The sequence below is a fragment of the Convolutriloba macropyga genome, chromosome 3 (assembly GCF_964194025.1).
Source record: "Convolutriloba macropyga chromosome 3, txConMacr16.3, whole genome shotgun sequence".
In the NCBI taxonomy this organism is placed as follows: Eukaryota; Metazoa; Xenacoelomorpha; order Acoela; family Convolutidae; genus Convolutriloba; species Convolutriloba macropyga.
Genome location: NC_134470.1, coordinates 11,117,011 through 11,140,540, shown reverse-complemented (window position 1 = coordinate 11,140,540; position 23,530 = coordinate 11,117,011). Strand labels below are relative to the sequence as shown.

General features: G+C 39.9%; 2 protein-coding genes across 2 annotated transcripts in view; both read left to right on the top strand.

Annotated features, from left to right (window-relative positions):
• The window catches only part of LOC142336527 (coiled-coil domain-containing protein 25-like), a 73,641-nt gene that overhangs the window by 5,747 nt on the left and 44,364 nt on the right, over window positions 1-23,530 (top strand). The window lies entirely within an intron of this gene.
• The window catches only part of LOC142335927 (uncharacterized), a 38,561-nt gene that overhangs the window by 2,758 nt on the left and 12,273 nt on the right, over window positions 1-23,530 (top strand). The window contains exons 3-5 of the mRNA XM_075384328.1: window positions 4,269-4,603; window positions 8,226-8,638; window positions 9,117-9,192. Coding sequence (XP_075240443.1) covers window positions 4,269-4,603; window positions 8,226-8,638; window positions 9,117-9,192 — 824 coding nt within the window. The remainder of the gene's footprint in view (window positions 1-4,268; window positions 4,604-8,225; window positions 8,639-9,116; window positions 9,193-23,530) is intronic.

Here is a 23,530-nt window from a genome sequence, read left to right as displayed (position 1 = left end):
GCATTGTGTCCATATTCTTCACATTCTATTTTGTATCGTTCTATACTTTTGTCCTTGACCCACATTTATATAGGTTTCATTGATTTTTGAGTTGTTGAAAAATTGAATGATTTCAACTTTTTCTGAGATTTTCATTTCTTTGGTTTGCAATTCACTTCGTTCATTATAAGGCAGTACTGAGAGTTTGCTAGACAGCCTTTTCCAAAGTTTCGACTTATTGCTATTTATTTCGATTTTCGTCCGGCCTAGATTTTGCAATTTATCTGCCTTTTCTACCGGTATTGTTTTAAAATCATTTTTTGCTTTTGGATATTATTGTTGCTTATGTCTTTATGATTAATTTAAATTTTGAATTAGTATGAAATCATGTTGTCTAGCATGTATACAAGAAGGAAGAAGTGCGTGTTGTTTTTGTCTGAAATGCACCTATTAGAAATCTAATCGTACTGGTTTTCGTATTCTTAATTTTGAGCATTCTTTTTTGAAAAATTTCACTTAGTTTCTAAGATTATTAATTGCCGTTTGCGTGCGCGATATTTTTGAGATTAGAATCATGGATTATTTGAGGGTAATTGATAGCCCTGTCAGGATTTGCAGCCTATCAGTATTTTGACCATCCTAATTTATTCAGACTTTTTTAATGTCACATAACGTTTTCAATAATATAAAGTTTTGCTGCATTTCGCTTCTGGTGACAGTGGTTTAAATTTCACCAATTTTTAGATCAGACATGGGGAAGTAATGAGTTAATGGTTTTATACAAAAAGAATCGGCTTCAGCTGCAATTACGGTTTTTTTTGTGGAGCTGTGACGATCGAGTCGCTTCCGGAATTCTTCCGGCTATGTTTTTTTATTTCGTCGTCATGCTTTTTGTTACGACCATATGACGTCACAACCACGTTTTGTTCATTCGTTCATGTAATTTCAACTGAATTGCATGTGTGACGTTTTTTTTCTCTTAGTGGGGCGAGTTTTTTTTTCATGAGCGTGATTAAATTTTTGGTCACACTTGACTTACCTCACTCTCAAAAATGACTTCCTCACTTTGAAATTGACTTTTATTTACTTTAATTCAAAGAGATAAGGTCAATTGGGTGTGTGTTGCTCTAAATGAAGGTCATTTGAGATCAGCTAATAGAGACAGCAATAACTTATACAGATTTTTAATGAAAATATAACAGATCAGCCTTCAATGAAAAGACGAATTTTTTTGGTCTGTCTTTTTTACTGTTTTTTTAGACTGCCGATCTACTAATCTATTGCGGCTATTTTCTGGCAATCTGTCAGCTATGTTTTAAATTATTAGTCGATAAATTTTGCAGCCAATTAAATTGCCTTCTGAAATGAGTCTACCAAATTCTCAGCAAATCATAGCGGAGTATTTGAGAAATGAAGTTTTAATATTTTCTAGTAAAAGAAACTGAAAGCGAATTAATAAATAATTATCTTCAAATTATAGCGGGCCATGGCCATGCCTTAGCGTTTTATGGGTTTTGATATGAAACTATCACAACCGAGCATAAGACCTTTTAACCCACTTAAGTACTTTTGTTGGTGATCAACTAACAATTTAGGGTAATTAAAGGCAACTTTTTTGCTTTCGGCTCTTTTTAAATACAGTCAGGATTCGGCAATTTATAACGTCGGTTCTTTATAACGTCGGCTTTCTTGCACGTATCCAGTTGAGAGGTTAATGCTTGAGTCTTCTACACCTGAGGTCGGGGTTTCAAAACCTCCCTAGGTCGTATTTTTCTACACCCTTAAAAATTATCTAACCTCCGGCCCCTCTGGGTGGTGAGTTTGTTTGTTTGTTTTTGTGTGTTCAGTTGTTTGTTTGTTTGTTGGCTTGTTTCATTTATTTATTTGTCAGCGTTTTTTTGTTTGTCTGCGCTTGTTTGTTTGTATTTGTTTCTGAATATCTTAACGTCTTCGACTCCCTTAACAGACAGTGTGCCTAGTTAATATAAAGGAGTTAATATAAATAGTTCATATAAATTAGGGGTTCATGCATATTGAAATGATCTAATTATTTTGAGGCATATTTCTGGTCATTAGGTCTCAAAATTAGGGTGCTTACCATTCATTTAGGGATGTGATTAACATAGAGGTCTTTCAATAGCTAGCCTACAGAATATACCAAAATATTTTTTATGAATATCTCCAGTGTTTAGCCTATCACTAGATCCTTGGCATCAGCAAAGTTTCACGCTTTCTGGTTTTGCAGTAGGAGGAAAGTTCTCTCAATCGAATCTTCGACGTATCGCAAAACATGCTTAGCAGCATCCAAATAAACCAAACTTCAATTTTTGGCCAAAATTTTTCGATCAGTAACGGGTGAACAAATTGTAGAACGACTTAAGCGTTTTAAGCATCCTATTAGATTTTTATATTGCAGTTTTGGAATGTTTTCTTTTTAAAGTAGTCACAATTGGATTACAATAATCCAAATGTGATAGTAAAGGCTTTGCTGAGGCAAAAATTAGGCGGCCAGCGAACTCGTCTAAAAAATGCAAATATTGACAATTGTTGCACTTTAGCTCATCGAAATCAGGTTAATTGATTTTTTGAAAGGAGCCAGCTAACCACACTCAGCTAATGCAAAATAATTAACACACTGAATAGTTATTATGGGGTTATTATTGGCCTTCTCTTGTTTTTTTTTGCAAGTCAAACAATGTGAATTTATTGAGGCGATGTCCTTTTATTAAGGTCTGTTTACACATTGTTATGATTTTTGAAGTCAAATTGGAGTAGTGATTTTGGTCACGCCGAAACAGGAAGTGGAGCGAAAAAGCGAGTGATTTTGTGGCGTGACTTTTTTCACTCACAATTTATACTAGAGCGAGGAAATGGTGTTCGAACCAAAGTTCGCTTTTCATTTGTCATTTTTTGTTCACATGCGGCAATTTAACTTTGATTTTTACTGTTTTTGTTCGATTTTTTTTGGATCGAATTTTTGAAATGGTTCTCCCATTCCATTCATGATTCTTTCTCGGTCGTTTTTTGTTTGAACCAAATTTTTATTTCTCGCTATTGTTTTTTTTGTTTACATGCGGCATTTTAACTTTGATTTTCTGTTTTTTTTAAAATTGCTCTTGAACGAAGTTCATAGCAATTATTGTAAACGTGTTGGTCTTTTTTCTATGCAAATTTTTCGTTTGACCGTTTTTATGCTTTTCTTTGACTTCTCAAGTGCTTTTTTCACGCTTTCGTTCTTCATTTTTAAATTTTCATCTCTATTGCTCTCTCTCCGAGGTAAAGTTTTTGGTTAATATAAAATCGGTTGCAGCATAGCATCAAGATTGGACTGATAATCGAGTAGGCAGTGCTTCTGGTTAGGGAATCGGAAGGTCAATGGTTCGAATCCCGGCGTTGTCAAATGTTTTTCCACCCGCCTGGCGTTCGAGTGCAATTCTTCCAACATTAGTCGGTTTATGTTTTTTTAATCTGTTTTTTGGAAATGGTTTTTACAATTCAATCATAGTCCGTTTTTGGTTTACTCTTTTATTTAATCAATGAAAATTCTTTGAATTTTGCACCACGACTTGTCCTGCTTTGTTTTTTTATTTCGTCAAAATTCTTGTCACGACCATATGACGTCACAACCCTTTTCAAATTTGCTCTTTGTTCATTCGTTAATGCAATTTTACATGAATTGCGTGCGTGACGTCATTTTTCACTCTAAGTGGAGAAAGTTTTTTTTCATTCGCGTGATTAAGTTTTTGGTCACACTTGACTTCCTCTCTCTGAAATTGACTGTGAATAGAATGTGTGTCACTCTAATTGGAGGTTATTGGCACCCAATAGAAGCAGCAATAATGTTTTTCATTCGCTCTGGAAAGAAGTTTGAGGCAATTTTTCCAACGTCTTTTATATGTGCAAAATTTTGACTTTGCACCATTTTGACTTTTCGTGACTTTTCAACCGTTTTGACTTTTCGTGTGATTTTTACCCCATCGACTTTTTCGTTTTGCATGATCTAAATTTTTCTCGTGCACAAGCATCAAGAGCAAGAGCTCAACTAAATTGGCAGCAGTTAACTAGTAAAAGGCAAATGAAAAGTACGACACAAAAGTACACCACGTAATAGTTGTAAATTCCCTCTATTCACGCATTTGAAGCCCCTTAGTGAAATTCTTAGTCCCCCCGACTCAAGAAGGCTGCAATTAATTAGAGCTTGCACTGTTCGTTCGAGAGCAATTTTTCCGACGTACAGCGCAGACTTTATTCATAAATCTAAGTCTGTATAGCAGCATGTTACTTTTAAGGAATGGAGACCGCTCAACAGACCGAATTACATCATCGAACAGCTCAATTGTGAAAATGTTGACCGACAACAACAGCAGCAACAATACAGTGTCATCGGCTGCTACCAAACCAATGGCTTCTTTATGGCACAGTTTTCTAGTTCAACATGACAACCAGTTACACAAAAAGGACGGGCAGCCTGTGCGGGCTAGTGTTGCCAGTGAGGGGAGCAGCGGGAATGTATTTGAAAGGTTGCATTTGGTTGACAGTGGAAAGTCACGGGAAGAAGCTAGAAAAGATGCAACTTCAAAGGAAAAGAGCACAGATAACAATGATCGCCATGACAACAGTGAAAGTATGCATCATTTCTGGCTTCTGTGGACTATTTCCGCTCGTATTGTTAGTCTTTTTTCGAAAAATTCGGTTTCAAAAGAACTCAACTTTTCACACAAAATCTGCATAAGCATAAGCTTCTTATACTGCCCAAGAATAATTTGAGTAGTAGCTTTTCCCCGTGAATGAGCGATTTTCACAATTTAAAGAATTTGAATTGTATCGGTGCGATGTCTGTTTACGACTCCAAGAGGAGTTATGGTTATCTATTTTTTACGAATCGAAGAGGAGTTCTGGAAAAGTTTTCTCTTAATCCATTTTATTGGATTGAATTTTGAAGTAGGAAATGAAACACGTGGAAAAATTTTTGTTTGAGTGTTGAACAAAGTTGGAGAGCGGAGCGAAAAGAGTGGTTTTTGTTCATACCGCTCTTTTTGTGAGGACGAGAATTTTCAGGTGTAAAAAAAATCGAAGCAAGCAATTTTTTTGTTCACGTGCGGTTTTTTAAAACGCTTTGTGAAAATTTGTGATCGGAGCTTTGATTATGATATAATATTAATTTTGGGGTTGTTTTGATAGTGGTTTGAAGGTTTCTGGTAATTAATATGAGTTTTAAGCTAAATTGGAGGGTTTTTTTAGCTTAAAGTGTTTTGTGAGTGTTTTTTCTATAATCTTAGACAGACAAGTTTTTGATTATATTATGACTTACCTAATCTTCTGAGAGCATTTTAACAGTTTTATTTGTCTAAATGATTTTTTCTGTGGTTTAATGTTACTTTTTTAAAATCGTTACTTTCTAGTTTCTTAGTTCAAGTTGTTTATAAGAATTTTTTCATGAATTCATATATTTTTAATAGCCGCACAGCAATAGCTGGGGCTATTATTGGCCTTCTCTTGGTTTTTTTTTTATTTCGTCGTCATGATTTTTGTTACGACCATATGACGTCACAGCCACTTTTTGTTCATTCGTTCATGCAATTTAAACTGAATTGCATGTGTGACGTCATTTTTCGCTCTTAGCGGAGCAAGTTTTTTGTTCATGCGCGTGATTAAATTTTTGGTCACACTTGACTTACCTCACTCTCAAAAATGACTTCTTCACTTTGAAATTGACTTTTATTTACTTTAATTCAAAGAGATAAGGTCAAATGGGTGTGTGTCACTCTAAATGAAGGTTATTTGAGATCAACTAATAGAGGCCCCGAAAACTTAGAGATTTTAAATCAAAATCTAACAGATCAGCCTTCAATGAAAAGACGAATTTTTTTGGTCTGTCTTTTTTACTGTTTTTTTAGACTGCCGATCTACGAATCTATTGCGGCTATTTTCTGGCAATCTGCCAGCTATGTTTTCAAAAATTATGAGTTTGAAGCTTTTCAGTAATGAAGCTTTTTTTTGTCTTCCAGTGGCTTCCGAATAAGTTTTTTAAGGTTTTTCTCACATATTTTTTTACGACTTTTTTGAAGGCAAATTGAAGTGACGATTTTGGTAACGTGGAAACAAGAAGTGGAGCGAAAAATTCGCTTTCTGGGCAGTGATTTTTTTACATATAGCAATTTGACTTTGATTTTACTGTTTTTTCGAGTTTTGTTTGGATTTTTTCATGCTTCTCCAATCCATTATAGGTCTACATTTTTGTTTAGACAATTGAAAATCTTTTACTTCTCGGTCAGGACGTGTCCTGCTGTTTTTTTTTATTAATTGCTCTTTGAACGAAGTGTTGGTCTTTTTTAATGCAAATTTTTTGCTTGACCATTTTGCGTTTTTTTTCTAGGTAATTTTATGACTTCTCAAGTGATTTTTTCACGCTGTCATTCTTCATTTTGGAGTGATCTCTATTGTTTTTACTCCGATGTAAAGCTTGTTGCTAATATAAAGTCGGTTGCAGCATAGCAAAATAAAGACCGAAAAGCAGTCAGCAGTGCAAATGGTTATGAGGCGGGAGATCAATGGTTCGAATCCCGGCGCGGTAAAATGTTTTTCCACCCGCCTGCCGTTCGAGATCACTTCCGACATTAGTCGGCTTATGTTTTAATAAGCCATCCTAAATATTAAACGCGTGAGCTCTAAAATGGGACAAAATTTATAAGTGGCCTCTCGAAGCACATTTGTATGAGTCTTGTTGAGCAGCATGGTTAGGCCAACATATCGAGAGGTCAATGACCTAAAAAGCTTAAAGTAGATGTGTGAGAACCGAACCTGACACAAAAGACTGTTAGTCAGGTGCAGTTACCACGAAGGTGTGAGGGCTTACTACGTAATAACCCGTGAGGGCCTGGTTACTAAGTATTCTTAAATTGCTCTCGAATGAACTTTCAAGTTTTATTGTAAATGTGTTTTTTGCAAAAAGATGCTGCGCTAATCTAGAACAATCTTAGCTTTAAACCAAATTTTTCACGCTTTACTTTTTGATATGTGCGTAATCTCAGATGCTCTTAATCCGAAATATGTTTTGATAAGATAAACGCGATTGTGAGCAACGGTGGTTTGTAGTGGTTATAGCGCAGTTCGTAAGATGGAGGACTGCTAAGTTTGAAGTATTTTTCTGTTACCATTACCCATGAAATTGCTCTGAAACTAACTTTTGAGCAGTTTTAGTGATGTTGTCTAATCTTCCGTTTTTATAGTAAATATCAGTCGCAATTGAGCACAATTGCCAACAGCGCTGCTTTAGTAACATGTTTTAGGGGTCCTTAGTCATGCATCCTAGCGTAATAAAAGCGTTTTGAGACGCGCTTTACCATCATTTTTAAGCTCCTAATATGCACTTTTTTGCGCTTATTAAGCATGCGGTATAGCAAAAACAAGCAATTAACAAACACCCTTCTTGTCCAGAACTTTGCTTTAGAAACAGTAAAAGACAAGTGCAATACGCATAGATAGCTTAAAAGGAAAGACCTCTGGCTGTTAAACTAGGGGCATGGGTTCGAGCCCGAGTTGGTGCGAAACAGAAACCTTTACTTCTTTTAACCATTTAAAGCGCGATTTTAAGTTGAACGATTTTGTATGTACAAAGTAGATGCAGATTTATCAATTGCAAACAACGTGAAGGATATGAAGGATATTTCTAGTTAATAGCCGCGAAGCGATAGCGGCTATTATTGGGGACATCGTGGTCTTTTTTAAATCGTCGTCTCCATCGATGATTCTTACGACCTGACTTCTTGGAATTGACTTCTTCGAATTGACTTCAGTGACTTCTATTCCTTTGCAATTAAAATTTGTGTGCGTGACGTCATTTCTGCTTTTAGGTCAATTGCGTGACTTACCTCACTCGAAAAAATGACTTCTGAACTCACTTATGAAACTTTAAATTTTATGAACATTTTAATTAAAAATCAATAGTGTGCATCTAAGTAGATGCGAACTTGTTTGCCCTAATTCTTGAATATTAGTCTCGAGTTTTTGATTTAGAATATGAATTTTGAAAAAGCTCTCCTTATAGACCGTATGTGTCATAAAATTGACAGTCCGAATCTAACCTAAAAAGTCTACTGGTCTATTAAAGGACTCCTGGTCGATCTGTCTATCTTATTTCTTCAGTTGTTTCAATTCATGGAAGGCCACAAGCGTCTATCGCGGCTATTTTCCGGCAATTTGCCGGCTATTTTTCAAAATTAGCGAGACATCTCCTTATTTTTCAGTGACCAATAATAGTTCGCAACAGGAGTTGCTGGGAAAGCTGAAAGAATCGCCTAATACAAAGACCGGAGAACCATCAAATGAAAGGACTACACCTCAAATAACCAGTGAGAAAATAACAGATGCAAGAAAAATGCCTCCAGGACCCGGTCCGTTGTCACCATCGGCTGTCAAAATTAACGCAGACGGGTCTCTGGTTAACATTGAACGAGGTCATCAGATCCGAACTGCCAGTAGCGACCAGGAACCGCGACTTAAATTCGGGGCAATTGAGGATCTGGATAAAAAGCTAACATGCGACTCTTGTGCTTGTACGATATCTTTTGAGCAACATCCTACTTACACTGTCCAACATAGCGGAGAGGATAATAGCATGGCTGTGTTTTGCTCCAGGAATTGCAGACGTAATAAGTTGGTAAGTGGGTAAAAAACTTTTGCAAAGCTGAAACATTATGCTCAGATATCCTATGCTATTTATGAGAGACCTTGTGGTATATCACGTGGATACATCAAATAAATAACACTCCACACGCCGCGTTCCACCGCCCCACAGATATGAGAGAGGCAGAAAGGATGTACACGTCGTTTGAGTCCGCACTTTTTGCTGTTTGTTTGTTTATTTTGGATGAAGTATTCCGCTGCCCCTCTTCCGTTTCAAAATAACTTTTTCGAGCTGTTTTTCAAGTGTTGCAACTCTTAAGAACAGTTGTCTGATATAAAAATATGCATTTGTCAGCTGTAATCAAGTTGACATAAAATCGGGTTTCGGGGCATCGGCAAACAAACATCTCATTTCCAAAGTTTTTTTGACCAAATTGAGTTGTAATGCGGTCTTTCCATTTATTTAGGGATTCTAGAGTTCAATATAGATTAATGAGGCTGTTTTGTTCCAGCAACTGTGGACTCAACACAAGAAGTGTATGTATTGCAACCACCTGAAGCCAGTAGACGTCCAAGAGACTGTGGCAGGTATAATGTTTAATTCTATGACTTTATATTGTTAATTGCTCTCGAAGGAAATTTGTGGTTAATTGCTCTCAAACGAAGTTTGTAGCAATTATATTAGTCCTGTTGGTCTATTTAATGCGATTTTTCGCTTGACCGATTTTTCGTCTGATGCATTTGACTTTTCGTCCTCAAAAAATGGATAAACAGGTAGCGCCCAGCGGGAATTAAGTGCTCTTAGAGCCTTTCAGCTCCCTAGTCTCCATGTATGCTGTTCATAGAAATTGTTTTGGAGACTTACAATTACGGTGTGAAGGGCGGTTCTTAGAGGTTGAAGACACCCCCCCCCGTTGCCCCCTCCCCACTGTTGCCCCATCCCCATCAGCCGGTGGCTATTTGGAAATTTTTTGGTTATGTTTGTTTTTGTTGAACAGTTTTTGATCGATGCTTTTTTAATATGTAGTCCTCTGAGATTGATTCCAGTGTTTTTTGAGAGCCTAATAATGCTGATATGTATTTTCAGAAAATAACTATATGCACCTCCACTTGATAATTCTTTCATTGAACGCCTCTTTTTACCGTGAGGTTTTAGTGTTTTAGAAAAAAAAATGTTTACATGATAATTCCATTTTGGTGGTTTTCGTCTAATTTTTCTCATTGTTGTTTTTATTTTGGTTTTGATTACAAGAAGACTCTACGCACTGTCAGAGATTAAGATTTCGTGTTATTAATTATTGAATATTTTGACGTTTTTTATTTGAAGTTCATGGAAAATTTAATTCATAAGTTTAGTTCGACAATTTTTCTTGCAAAAAGTATCGAATCGTTGATCTGTCTCCACCTTCTTTTAGACAGGAGAATAGCAATGTAATTTTTTAAGACTCAACTTCTCATTAAAGAAATATCTTTGTTTTTATAGCATTCTTTTTTGACCTGTAGCTTTTTTAACTCTGTTTTTATCAGTTTTTAAAATTTTTGATAATAGCGTTTTTGATATCTTTTGCAATTTTTTAAGGTTCGCAATCAGGAAATTGTTGAATCTTTTGTTATTTAAAGAAAAGCCTTGCTTTATGACAGAATTTTTTTGTGGGTTAATTAGGTCTCTTTTGAAAGAATCAGTTATGCTTCGACTCCATGGAGTTTGTTAATGGAAGACGTGAGTTTAATTCAGTACGTAGAAAGTGAAGCTAACAAAAGAGGAGGGCTTCTTTATCATTTCCTGTCTTACAAAATTTGAGCCTAATCTTTCAATCAAGAACATTTCTCAAAACGCCAGATCATTCAGCTATTTGTTTCTAAATGATTTAGCTGCTATTAAGCATAAGCAACAAATTGTTTCCAGAAGTTGGAAAAAAGCTCAACCCTTGTTTGTTTAGAAGTTTTTAAATTGTTTAAGGGGAAATCAACGGGGAGATGTAGAAGTTAAAGGAACAAAATCAGAGCGTGCTCTGAGAAAGACATAACTTTCGCTTGAGATCCGTTTGCACAAGTTTCTTCAAAAGCGGGCTACGTACATCAAAATTTACCGAATGAGTCTAGCCGTCATAAGTTAGCGTTATTGAAATTCTCTCGAGGCAAAGAAGAACGTCCGTTAGCAAGACGTGATTACAAGGAAGTTATAGCGTCTACTTCAATACAATAACTAAACAAATTATTGCATCGACCGACCCAGCTACGTTTTGCAAAATTTAATGCTTAAAAGCGTGATGCGTGATTCTGGGCAATTACCTTTGAATGACTTGAAATTAATTTGAAAATCATGTACTAATACGTGTGCGCCTGACAGACTCTGGCTCTGGCTCGTTTCGTGAAAATGTTTCCTGATTCCTACCCGTGTTGTTTAACCTATAATTTTTTTTTAGTGAATAGAGTATTTCCACAGGCTCTGAAAATTAGCAGTTCTAAACTCCACACCCTAAAATTTTATCTCGATTGTCGATTTTGCCAATTATCGTACTATATAGAATCTCACCTCAAATTTTTTGGAGAGATTGTGTTAAGAAGTGCGCTCATCCAGAAGATAACTATGTTTTATGTAAACTCCAGGTGATTATAGAAAACTCTTTTTAACTGAGAAGGCACTTCTTAGGGTAACAGAGCATAATCTTCTAAACTTAGAAAAAGCACGTTTTACATTGGCCACTATTTATTAAATGCAGTTGATACACTTGACCTCTGTATTCTACTAATCTTGGATTTGAGTATCAGGTTCTGAGCTTTATAGAGAGTTATCCCAGCGTTAGATCACAATGTTTAAATTGATGATACTTTTTCATTAACAGAATCGTGCATTCCTTAATGCTGTTTTAGGCCCTCCTCTTCCACTTGCTATCTGTTACTTTTAGTGCACAGTTTGAGAGACCAAGCGCGAATTATATCTACTTTGATGACAGTTGTTGACTCTTTAAAACAACAATGTGACTCAGGAATTTTTTGACTCAGTTGGGCACTCTGCAGAAATAGTTTAATATTGAATTGTCGACTAAGCACAAATAAAACATAATTTATCAACTTTGCGCGGAAAACCTCTGTCGCCTTATTCAGCTTCCTCTGAACTCTAAGTTATCGGAGAGTTAGGTTTTTGGTTATAGATGATACTGTTTTTCCAAGCAAAGTAGTTCAATCCGTGCATGTTGCTAATTTTTCTTACGTAAAGTATTTCGTCAGAGACTTCATTCCAAAAGATTCAATTAGTTAATCAGTTGGAGTAATTGTTTTTCTGTTGCAATTCTCTTTACATGTTAACCATCCTTCTTTTCTAAATTACAACGGATAATCAACACTTCATGCAAACAAATTTTGCGACTATGAGATGGCAAACCAACTTCAAGTTTCATAAAACAGAGCTGGTTACCTGTTCACAAACACTTTCTCATCAAAGTATTTCTTGTGAGTTATCGTCTGGTTCACCATCCGTAGAGGTTCACCATCCGGTATCTCAAAATAGCATGGTGACATTATCTCTATATTTACTTTTTTCTACCCTATAGCTGATAAAACTCAGTCTATCGGAACTTTTATTCAAGTTATAGCGCGTTATAAGCAACGTAACTGTGTAAGATCAACGTTCAAGGCAAAAGCATCGTTTACTTGGAGGCAAATCTAGCTTGATCTTTTTTAGCAGGTCTTAGTCTAGGTCACCGATTAAAACTAATCTGTTCAAAAAACCGAATTTGTTAGGCTAAGCGATCAGTTTTGAGCCATTTTGGAAGTTATTCTTAATGGGAAATCGGCCTTTGTATTTCTCAGAAATAATACGTATGTTGCATTTAGAACGGAAAATCTAAGCGAAAGTTTTGATATAATACGCACAAAAATTCTCTATCTAGTGATATAATTTATTCAATTCAATTTACTCGGTAACATCCTCCGGCCCGGAAGAAAATGTTGGGAGGATTGGTACAAGCTTAACGAGTGGGCGGACGAGCGATCCGGATGACGTGCGCAAGACGGCGGAGCGGGCTACGCTGTCGGAGCCGTACCGAAGTTCTTCAATCCGAGCAGTTGGATAGTAACCCCTTGGGTTGCTTTCTTCAACGATCCAAACTAAATCACCGACCTTGAGGTGCTGCTCGGCAGGCGTCTGCCACTTAGATCTACGGTTCAGCGTAGGTACATACTCCTTGAGCCAACGTGCCCAAATTGCATTGGCGTATGACTGTGCACGGGCGTACCGCTTAAGATGATCAAACTCGTCGACGCCAACGATAGATGGAATTCTGGTTACTTGGTTACCGAGTAGAAAATTGTTAGGTGTTATTGCGCCTAGGTCGGACGGGTCGGCGCTTACGGGCGTTAAGGGACGTGAGTTTAGTGCGTATTCGACCAGACAAAAAGTAGTGTTCAACACCTCATCTGTGAGGCGACGCGTACCGAGGAGTATACAGTACTCTTTTAAAACTACGAACTAACCTCTCCCAGATGCCACCTTGGTGTGGCGCACTGGGTGGATTGAACCTCCACTTAATGCCCTTATTGGCAAGTTTGGCAGCGCTGTTAAGCGCATTCCATTTTTCCACACATTCACGGAGCTCTTTCTCCGCTCCAATGAAGTTCGTACCATTATCCGACCAAATCATAGCAGGAGTGCCCCGACGGGAGACGAACCGCTCCACTCCCATTACACAGGAACTAGTGTCCATGGACGGGACAACTTCAACATGGACAGCACGAGTAGTGAGACAAGTGAAAAGAAATCCCCACCTCTTCTCGGTAGTCCGACGAACTGTGACGTAGAATGGGCCGAAGTAATCAACCCCGGTGTTGGTAAAGGGAGGAGACTGGTATGCGAGTCTCTCCTTTGGGAGGTCTGCCATGATAGGTTGAATGGTTGCTGCACGGAACTTTCTACACAAGACGCAGTTTGATTTGATGGAACGCAGTGTAGAACGTAGTTTTAGGATGGCATAACGTTCTTGTACCTTTGACCTTAAGTAATCGATGCCCTGATGATGGTTCTTCAAATGAGTATGCCGCAGAAACAGTTTAACAAAAGTATGACGCGCATCCAGCACGATAGGATGCCTAGTGTCAAAGTCAATTTCCACTAGCCGTCGGAGTCGACCAGAGGAACGGATGAGACCATGAGGTCCAATAAACGGAGTAAACTGAGCAATGCGGCTGCTCTTCTTAACGGATTTGTTGTCAAGAAGATCCTTTCTTTCAGTATTAAAGGACTCTCCTTGAACCAAGTACTGGAGATGACGCTCGGCTTCGTCAAGCTCAACAGGGTCGGCTATGCTGCCGTCTACGGTACGGTAACTTTCATGAGATGGTAAAAGACGGAGCACATATGCGGTGACACGAAGTAATTTTTGATAAGAACTGAACTTATCAAACGGGATTAGATTAATACTTTGTTCCTTAGGGGGCTTGGTTACGGATGCGGCTAAAGATGAGATGGAGTCATCATCTTGTTCCTTGGTTACAGCGCCGAGCTTGATGTTATCAACGACGTCAGTATTTGGTACAAAAGGGAATTGCTTAGTTCTCAAGAAGTCAGGGCCCCTCACCCAGCTACTTGATTGCAAAACTTCAGCGGACATGCCACGCGTGCCAGCATCTGCCGGATTATCACAAGTGGCAACGTGGTTCCATTGGTCAACGCTGGTGTTCTCCAGGATTTCACTAACACGATTTGCAATGAAGATGGGGTGTTTGTTTGTTGAGTTTATCCACTGCAAGAGGATGGTACTATCTGTCCACATAAAGACTTTATCCACAGTAACCGTTAATGCTCGACAGATTTCCCTTTTTAAACGGGCAGCGAGGAGAGCGGCTTGTAATTCCAACTTAGGAACTGTCATTACCTTCATAGGTGCAACACGGGCCTTGCCCAAGACAAACGCCAGCTCTGTTTTAATCTCCCCGGAGTTGCAAGTTACTTGAGCCCTTAGAAAACCTACTGCACTGAATACGTCTTGCGAGCTATCCCCAAACATATGGAGTTCAAGATGTTGGAATGGTCCTGAAAAGTAACTTCTCGGTATAGTGATCTCAGCTAACCGCGGCAGTTCAATACACCAGGCAAGGAATCGGTCAATTGTGTCCTTAGGTAACTCGTCATCCCAACTTTGTCCATTGACACGCCAAATGTCTTTCAAGATTAACCGAGCACCAACAGTGAAAGGTGCGACAAGACCAATTGGGTCGTAGACCTTTGACACAAGACTTAAGACCAAGCGCTGTGTTAAACTTTTCGTGATGGTGCTGTTAGTGCCCCTACTCACAACCAGAGTATCGTTGTTGTGATCCCACTTAAGCCCAAGCACGTGCATTGATTCCTCCTTTGATGAAACGATGACCTTCGGTTCAGTGGATTGAGCAGACCCATCAATTCGGTCAGCCAGATCTGCTACATTGCTTACAAACTTAGTAAGCTTGAACCCACCTAGATGGAGAAGATGTACCAATTCCTTCGACCTAATGAGGGCCCTCTCGGGGGATTCCACTGAGTCCAAGTAATCGTCCATGTAGAAGTTCTCAAGGACGGCTTTCGCAGCTTCTGGGTACTCCTTAGCATTATCGCGTGCCGTGCGCTGAAGTGCGTAGTTGGCGCAGGTGGGCGAATCTTTTGCCCCAAAGATGTGGCGCGTATACTGGTGTACCACAACATTTGATGTGGGGTCCTCCCGCCACAAAAAGCGCAATGATGGTTGATCACATGGCAACACTCCAACTTGGAGGAACATTCCCTCGATGTCGGCGGATACGGCAAATGGATGTTGTCTGAACCGTAGTAGTACATAGATTAGGTTTTGCAGTAGGTCAGGTCCGGTGAGTAATGACTTATTAAGAGATGCGCCATGGAATTTTGCTGCTCCGTTTAGTACCCTACGAACCTTGCCCGGCTTGTTCGGGTTAACAACCGGATGGTGTGGTAGGTACCACTCTCGTTCCGAGCGACTTTCCACCTTATGAGCATCCTTGACCCTTACTACGTAGCCTTTGTCTAGGTCCTCTTTGATGGTATTCGAGTACTTTTCCCTTAAAGTCTGGTCTTTCGTAAGCCGCTTTTCCAAAGATTTCAATTGAACCAGCGCTGAGAAGTAATTGTTGGGCAGTTCGATGTTATCTTCAGCCCATAGCATTCCTACATCGTACCTTTTTCCATTATGCACGGTGGTGTTTTCAAGAATTTCATGCGCACGCGCATCCGAGGCGGATCGTGGGTCTACTTGCTTAAGTGCGCCGTACGACTCCATGTCGTACCAAGATTTTACCTGACTAGCGAGTTCAAAATCCTGCTCCATATTAGCTTTGAAACAAGTCGAGACTAAACCTGAAGACGACGGTAGAGGGCCGCTTAGAACCCAACCTATGGGCAAGCGAACAGCGAAGGGCGAGGACTTCTCGTCGGCAGCGAAGTACTCTAACGGGCGGATGGCATGATACACATCCTGTCCAAGTATCATCTTGATGTTTCTATAGCAATATGTAACTGGGTCTAGAACTGCTAGGTGCGGGTATGTTTCCTGAAGTGCTTTAATGTTAATGACGTCGGCGCCTACATTCAAATTTTCCTTTACGTAAGGGCTGACTTTAAATGGTTCAAATGCTTGGTTGTCGCGTGGTGTTACAATTAGTTCGACTAACTTAGTGTCTACAACCTCCTCGGTATTTATACCCTTGACTGTTAGTTTCAATGCTGTACCGTGCAAACCAAGTCTATTTGCAAGATCATTGGACACCCAGGAGTTACTGCAAGCGGTATCACACAAAACTAAAGCCGTGGTATCTTTACCGGAGGAGCTCTTCGACTGTAATTCAGTCACCTGAAGGAGGCCTTTCACATTACTCACAGATGACAAAGTAGTGGTCTTACTCGATGATTGGACACTAGGAAGTTTACTTTGATTTGCGCCAGCATTAGAATTAATGTTGTTGTTGTTTGAAGGGGATTTTGGTGGATACACCCTCTCAGCTCCATGAAGAAGTGTGTTATGGGAGCTGTTGCAACCGTCCTTTCTGCATTTCCTGGGGTTTGTGCATTGCCTGAACATATGCTTTTCTCTCAAACATGAGAAACACAGTTTTGCTTCAGCCACTACCTTTGCTCGCTGAGTGGGAGACTTTTCTTTAAATACCCTACACTCCCAGATGCGGTGGATACCTTTACACACAATGCAGCGAGGGGTTGCAGGCGTTGCCGATGTTGAGGCTGGTCTCTGAGTGCCCTTAGTTTGTGTATTAGCAGCAAAAGTTCTTGCGGCAACTTTGGTCTTTACTACTGAGTTGGTGTTATCCTCAGTTCTTGCCTTCGATGAAGTTTGTTTCATTAAATCATGTGCCTCGGCCTTCTCCTTCAACCAATCGTTGAAGTCAAGGAGTGTTGGCTTAACCCAATGTTTCTTCACTGTGAAGAGTGACCAGGATTCTTTCAGATTGGGCGGCAATTTTTGCACAGCCGTGTTGAGAAGTGAGGCGCTCTTAAGGTCTGCGTCATATGAAAGTGATTTAAAGACTCCAACAAGACTTGAAATTGTTGCAGAATAGTTTATGATGTTATCACTATTGTGCATCTTTAGTGGTGGAAAAGAGCTGAGTTTTTCTAAATGTGCACTGACTACTGCCTGTGGTTGGCCAAATTTACGTTCGAGTGTCCTAAGTGCGTCCTTGTACATTACACCGCAGTATGCGAACTCAGCGATGGCGGTTTTAGCTTTTCCAGTTACAAGAGTTTTTAAGTATGTTAACTTGACATCATCAGTCAAGGACTGTGCGTCTATGGCGCTTTTAAATTGTCCGAACCATTCGTGCCACTGCAGGGGATCACCATTGTATTGTGACAACTTCCACTCGGGCAGTGGATCGTTCTTCTTACAAGTAATTGCGTCCGCCAACTGCTTTATCAAATCCGCAGAGTCCAAAGAAGGAGCCGAAGGTGTGGGATGCGGCGGGCCACCCCAACACAACGGGTTCGGAACGGTAGCTCCATACGTTGGCGGAATGATCGGAGTGACAAAGGTGGGGGCGGTACCTGTGGAAGAACTAAATGGATTCGCTTGCATGAAGTCTGATGTTACGTAATTTTGAGCGCCTGCTGCTGCTTGTGCATGAGGGGAGCGGTGCGATGTAGATATATGAGGGTTGATTAACGGGGCCGGTTGTACGGTGTATAAATTTGCAGATGTACGTACAAGTGGTAATGCATTAGGTGGGACTGCTGCCGGAAAACGCCAGACATTTGGGTCTGGAGGAGCAGGAGGTGCGTGGGTTATAGGGACAAAATTTTGGGGCTGAAAACTCTTTTGTGGGGGTGGTGGATGAATTAGTTGAGGTACAAAAATGTTTGCGGAGGAAATGATTGGTGCAGGCGGAGAATGGGGTAACAGATTGACATTATTCGCCACGGGGTTAGTGGCGTGTAGTGGGAGTGCTTGTGGCGGCGAAGGAGGAAAGCGGAATGCTGGTGGGATTTACGGGAAATGCGGTGGTGCGGGGTTTAGAACGGGGGATGGGGGGGCTGGTACATTTATGTGTGCTTGTTGCGGATTAAGTGCTAGCGGAGCATTAACGAGTGTGTTTAAAGGTGGTGAACGCGGAGGGCTGACTAAATTCAACTGTCCCGGCATGCTCGATCTGCGAGGGAATTGATGATCTAACTGCAAACCATCGAAGTGCATTGTTGCTTGAGACAGTTGTCGGGCTGTGTTTGGGGCGTTTAGTTGAGTTGGCATACCAAAGTTTATTGGTGATGGAGGCGTATATTGAGGCTGTTGCTGCTCTTGCATGATGTTTGCAACATGTGCATCATTGGTTACATTGGTTCTACTACTTGGTTCTTGGACAGGGAGGTTGATGTTGGCCTCAACTTGACCATGTGTATTGAGATTGAAGTGTGAGTTTGGAAGTTGAGCTGAAGAAGGTCGTTGGACAATTGCTTGGTTGGATTGGGCGATGGAACCAGAAAAGTGCAAACTCGGTTCGTTTGCAACATCTGCCATGTTCCCGGCCGGTGACGAATTAACCCAATCTTGAACAAGTTTCTTGCTCTTGACTGAACTTCTTTCCGTAAAGAGCCCACTCATTTTGCCTGTACCAGACCCGTCTGCTGATGATCTTGTCATCAACTCAATTTCCTCAAGGGCTGCAGCAGCTACTTCCTTGCGATGATCCTCCTCAAGCTGCTCAATTTCCAGTTCCCGCAATTTCGTTTGTTTTTCGATTTCGAGACGCTGTCTAGCAATGCGAAGCTTTGCTTCATGTTGTTTCTCAAGTTCCTCCCTTTTGAGTCTTGATAGTTCTACGTCTCGTTGATGCTGACTTGATCTTTTTGAGGAAGTCATATGTGAACTTGATTTTGAATGGTGAGAGGTATACTGCTCTGCTGTCTCTTTGTCATGGACCGAATTGATATACCCTCGAGCAGCAGCAATGAACTCATCAGTTTTCTTTGTTACAGTCTCTAACAATTTTTCAAGGTTCTTACAGGCAGCATCTGGATCTTCAGTCCTTTGTGCCAGATCAAAGAGCTCTTCATTCTTATCAACTACTCTAGTAAAAGCATCTTTGCACTTCACAATCAGACGTTCGATCTTAACTTTCCGGTCTTGCTTATCCACAGCATTGTTTATTTCACCATAAATGTTATTTAGTTCAGCCTCTAATTTTGCCCTCGCACTATAAAGTTTGTTAAATTTGTCCTGCAAAGTTGTCATGATCTTAAGAAAAACAGGAACCACAAGTTTAATTTGGTACTAATATAAAGTACACACACATGCAACAACACAACACAAATGGGTTATACCGAACCCTAGTGTGACCGTTTGCCCAGCAAACCGCCAAAGAGCAAAGATGTTCGTCGAGTACAATAGTACCCGGCGAGAGAAAGAAAGAACGGTGCGCAGGAAGCGCGAAAAGGGGCAGAACGGGAGACGGAACGGACGGGAAGAAACGCCGAACAAGTAACGCACGACGCAACGGGAAACCGGACAGACAAACGGGAGCGTCGGGCGAAAAGCGCGCGACGAAGCGAAAAATGGCACGGGCGGGGCGGAAACGTCGTGCGGATGGCGCGCGACGAAACGGGAAAACGGCACGGGCGGGGCGGAAACGTCGGGCGGATGGCGCGCGACGAAACGGGATAACGGTACGGAGGAGAAGGGAACGTCGACCGGGTAGCGCGCGACGGGACGGGAAGCCGGGATAGCACGGGAGGGAGACGGTAAACCACAAGCGAGGAGGCGGGAAGATCAATGCTAGCAGACCACAGCAACAAACTCAACCAAACAAGCTAGCCGTAACTCTTAGAATAAACTTATGTCACACCCTAGAAAGAAGGAGAGGAGCTACTGCCAGGTAAACTAGCACAAAACATTATGGGGCTTAAATCAACGGCATCAAAACATCAAACATGAAACAATTTACGGCAACGATGTAGTATAGCCAAAAGTCGAAAAGGTCAGGAAATTTACTAGCCGTAACTCCAGAACAAACTTAAGTCACACCCTAGGAAACCACCATACCCAGACAACAAAAGTGCATACTACAAAATTTAATAAAACTACTACAAATTGCTAGCAAACAAGTGTGGTGAAAGTCACGAAACAAACCAGCCGTAACTCCAGAATGAACTTAAGTCACACCCTAGCAAGGAACGAGACTAAACAACAAACCAGCATACTAGCAGAAAGAAATTTTACTACAGCAAAACTCAACATACTACATCATACAACAAATAAACGGGGGATAGAAAGAAACAAAGTGACACGGAAACAAAAGGACGGAAGCGGAAATTGAAACCAGATAACCTGCGGAAAACGGACGGTAGTGAAAAACTCGAAGAATGGGGAGAGCGAAACGTTTAGTAAAGCGCTATCGGAGAGAGCCAACCACAAACTAACCCGTAACTCGTGAGTTAACTAAGTCACACCGCCAGTCAGCGGGTAGACTCCCACAACAGCGCAAGACTAAGTGACATTCAGGTTATCAAAGGCTTGTGTGAGTTCCGCCTCCTCGAACGCATGACGGGTGCGAAGCGTTTTACGACGGCGCTTTGAAAGTTTCTTCGGTCGGGAGCGTGTTATCAAGGACCGGAGGTTGTTCTTATGAGCTAAGACTATAGTGAGTGTTTTCAGCTCAAGCGCAGGCCTTTGGTGTAAAGCTCTGTACTCTTTAAGTAAACTAAGATCTTTCTGTTTACGTTTAGACACAATGTCTTTCACTAAATGGATGGTAACTAGAGTACTACGCTTGAGCTGATTGTAAATATCAGGAGTTCCCTCTCTGGGGCAATACACTATAGCTTCTATGCGCTCCTGATACTTTTCAAGCACTTCAATAAGCTGCGAAGGTGTTAAAGGCTTATTGTTGTTACTGCGATGACGGGACAATGAATTGTTCACCACATCATGCCATATAACTAGCCTCTTTTTATCACGGAAGAAGTGACTCAATTGAAATTGCGCGGTTTTTCGGACTTTCAAAGCGTTAGGATTAAAACTCAGACCCGGTAATGCGTAAATTCCTTTTTTATAATGGTCTTGTAACGCTTGAGGCAAGGTTTTTATGGCGTGATGCAGTGAACTTGCAGCTAATATAAAAACCATATAATGTTTTTTACAACATAATTGACTTGAGCTTTGCTCAAACTCCGAACCTTGATGTTAAAGGCACGATTTTCACGAGTTACCAAGAATAAGCGCTTATTTGAGGAAAAAAAATCAGTTACCTGATCTTTTTGTGAAGTTTGAAAAACTTGACCAAACTTGTTTTTACAACGTTTTAATCTATCTAAATACTATATAAGTATGCTAGAATGATCGGATAGATTTTTTCCCAATTTTTTTAAATGTGGTCAATTTTTTCAAACTTTTTTCTTGCTTCGCGCGATTTTTTTTTCGTATAAGACTTTACCCATTCCAATAACTATTATTTAGCCCTATTTCGTCAATTCCAAATTTTGACCAAAAATTTTCAAATTTGATGTTTTTTCAAGGAAAAAAATATATGGGGGTGGGTTATTGGTGACCTGTGAATTCAGGAAATGGGTTCTGGGGGGTTACTAGATTTGCCGGCTATATAAATTTAAAGGCAGCAGAATTAAGGTAAATTTCAGTTTCTGGATGAGTCTTACGAGTTTTGGTCGCTGATGGAAGTATTGAGTTTTGGTTACAGATGTCAATGTGAAACTTTCCAACGCTCTGGAAGCTCCTACTTGATGTCCCTAGTGTGCTCACTGTCCCTGTTGCGAAGCACCCACTTGCTTTGTTTTTCTTCTATTTGTATCTGTAGAGTCACTTCGTCAGTTGTGATCCAGAGCAGGCGTATCCATAGAATAAATTTCGATCAAGGGAATCTCATCTAAATATTCCACGTTCTGGAATATTCCACTAGTAATTACCGTTTAGTGAAATCATTGTCCTTAATTATTGATTAATACTTGATTAATTTAATTACTTGATTAATTAATTAAATACTTGATTAATTCAAACATAATTGAGGTTTCGACGCAATCTCATTGTTCGTGAATAAGTTGGCGGCACCAAAAATATAGCTGATAAAACTCAGTCTATCGGAACTTTTATTCAAGTTATAGCGCGTTATAAGCAACGTAACTGTGTAAGATCAACGTTCAAGGCAAAAGCATCGTTTACTTGGAGGCAAATCTAGCTTGATCTTTTTTAGCAGGTCTTAGTCTAGGTCACCGATTAAAACTAATCTGTTCAAAAAACCGAATTTGTTAGGCTAAGCGATCAGTTTTGAGCCATTTTGGAAGTTATTCTTAATGGGAAATCGGCCTTTGTATTTCTCAGAAATAATACGTATGTTGCATTTAGAACGGAAAATCTAAGCGAAAGTTTTGATATAATACGCACAAAAATTCTCTATCTAGTGATATAATTTATTCAATTCAATTTACTCGGTAACATACCCCCAGCTGTGAAAACCACTTTCGGAAAAAGAGTTTTCAGTTTTGCAATCCCTCACGAAGAGAATTCGCTGAGAAAAAAAGGTTGTACCGAATGAAGAGGACTTGAGAAAGAAAATCTTATTGCTCTGAGAACTCTATAGTACAGTACTTTTGAGGATATAAATAGCGCTTAAACCTATTCTTTGCTTCATTTCTGCAATGTTAATCAGCACCTCGTTCATTGCTGTCAATCCTGTCATGAGCCGATGTTTATCTTGATTTCTTTCAGACCTGAAATGTAACCTGAAAGCTTAAAAGGTGTTCTTCACAGTTTTATACAAAGACTACATGCAATTTTCCACAATGGCAAATGCCGAAAAGACCTAATTTTCCTAAGGCCAAGAATCGGGCTTGCAATAAAATGGGCGAGTCAAAATCCTAAGAACGAAATTTGCGTGCCTACCAATAAATTTTCACTATCTAACTCCTAAAAGTAGACGAGAAGCGGCTGCGCAAATTTTGCACCTGCTTTCGCCGGTATTTCATTTTCAAACGGCCTTTTTATCTGAAAATGACAAAAATCTTTAAATTGCAATTCTTCCGGTTGTTAGTAATCCCTGGTCGGATGGTCGGACAGACTTCAAATGCTTTACACAAAGTATTGAAAGTTGTAGTAACGTCTACTCAAAATCTAAACTCTGTACATCTATAAAAACTTTTACTGGGGGCGGGAGTTATCGGCTTGGCTTCACGCTATTAGGTGCTTTTCTCTTTGGTTAAATTTAATTTCTTACTTTCCAATTTACCAAGCTTTTTCAACTTTTTGCGCTCTAGTAGATGTATAAATTTAACTTAAGCATTCATTTGGGCTGTAGATTGATGCCCAAATGAATGCTTAGGTAATTGGATTACATTGAGAGCACATTATGCTTTTATTATGTACTTTATTTGGCAGTGATACATCACTTAACTCTACTTCGTGGCGCTTAACCTGTTTTCGAAGAATAT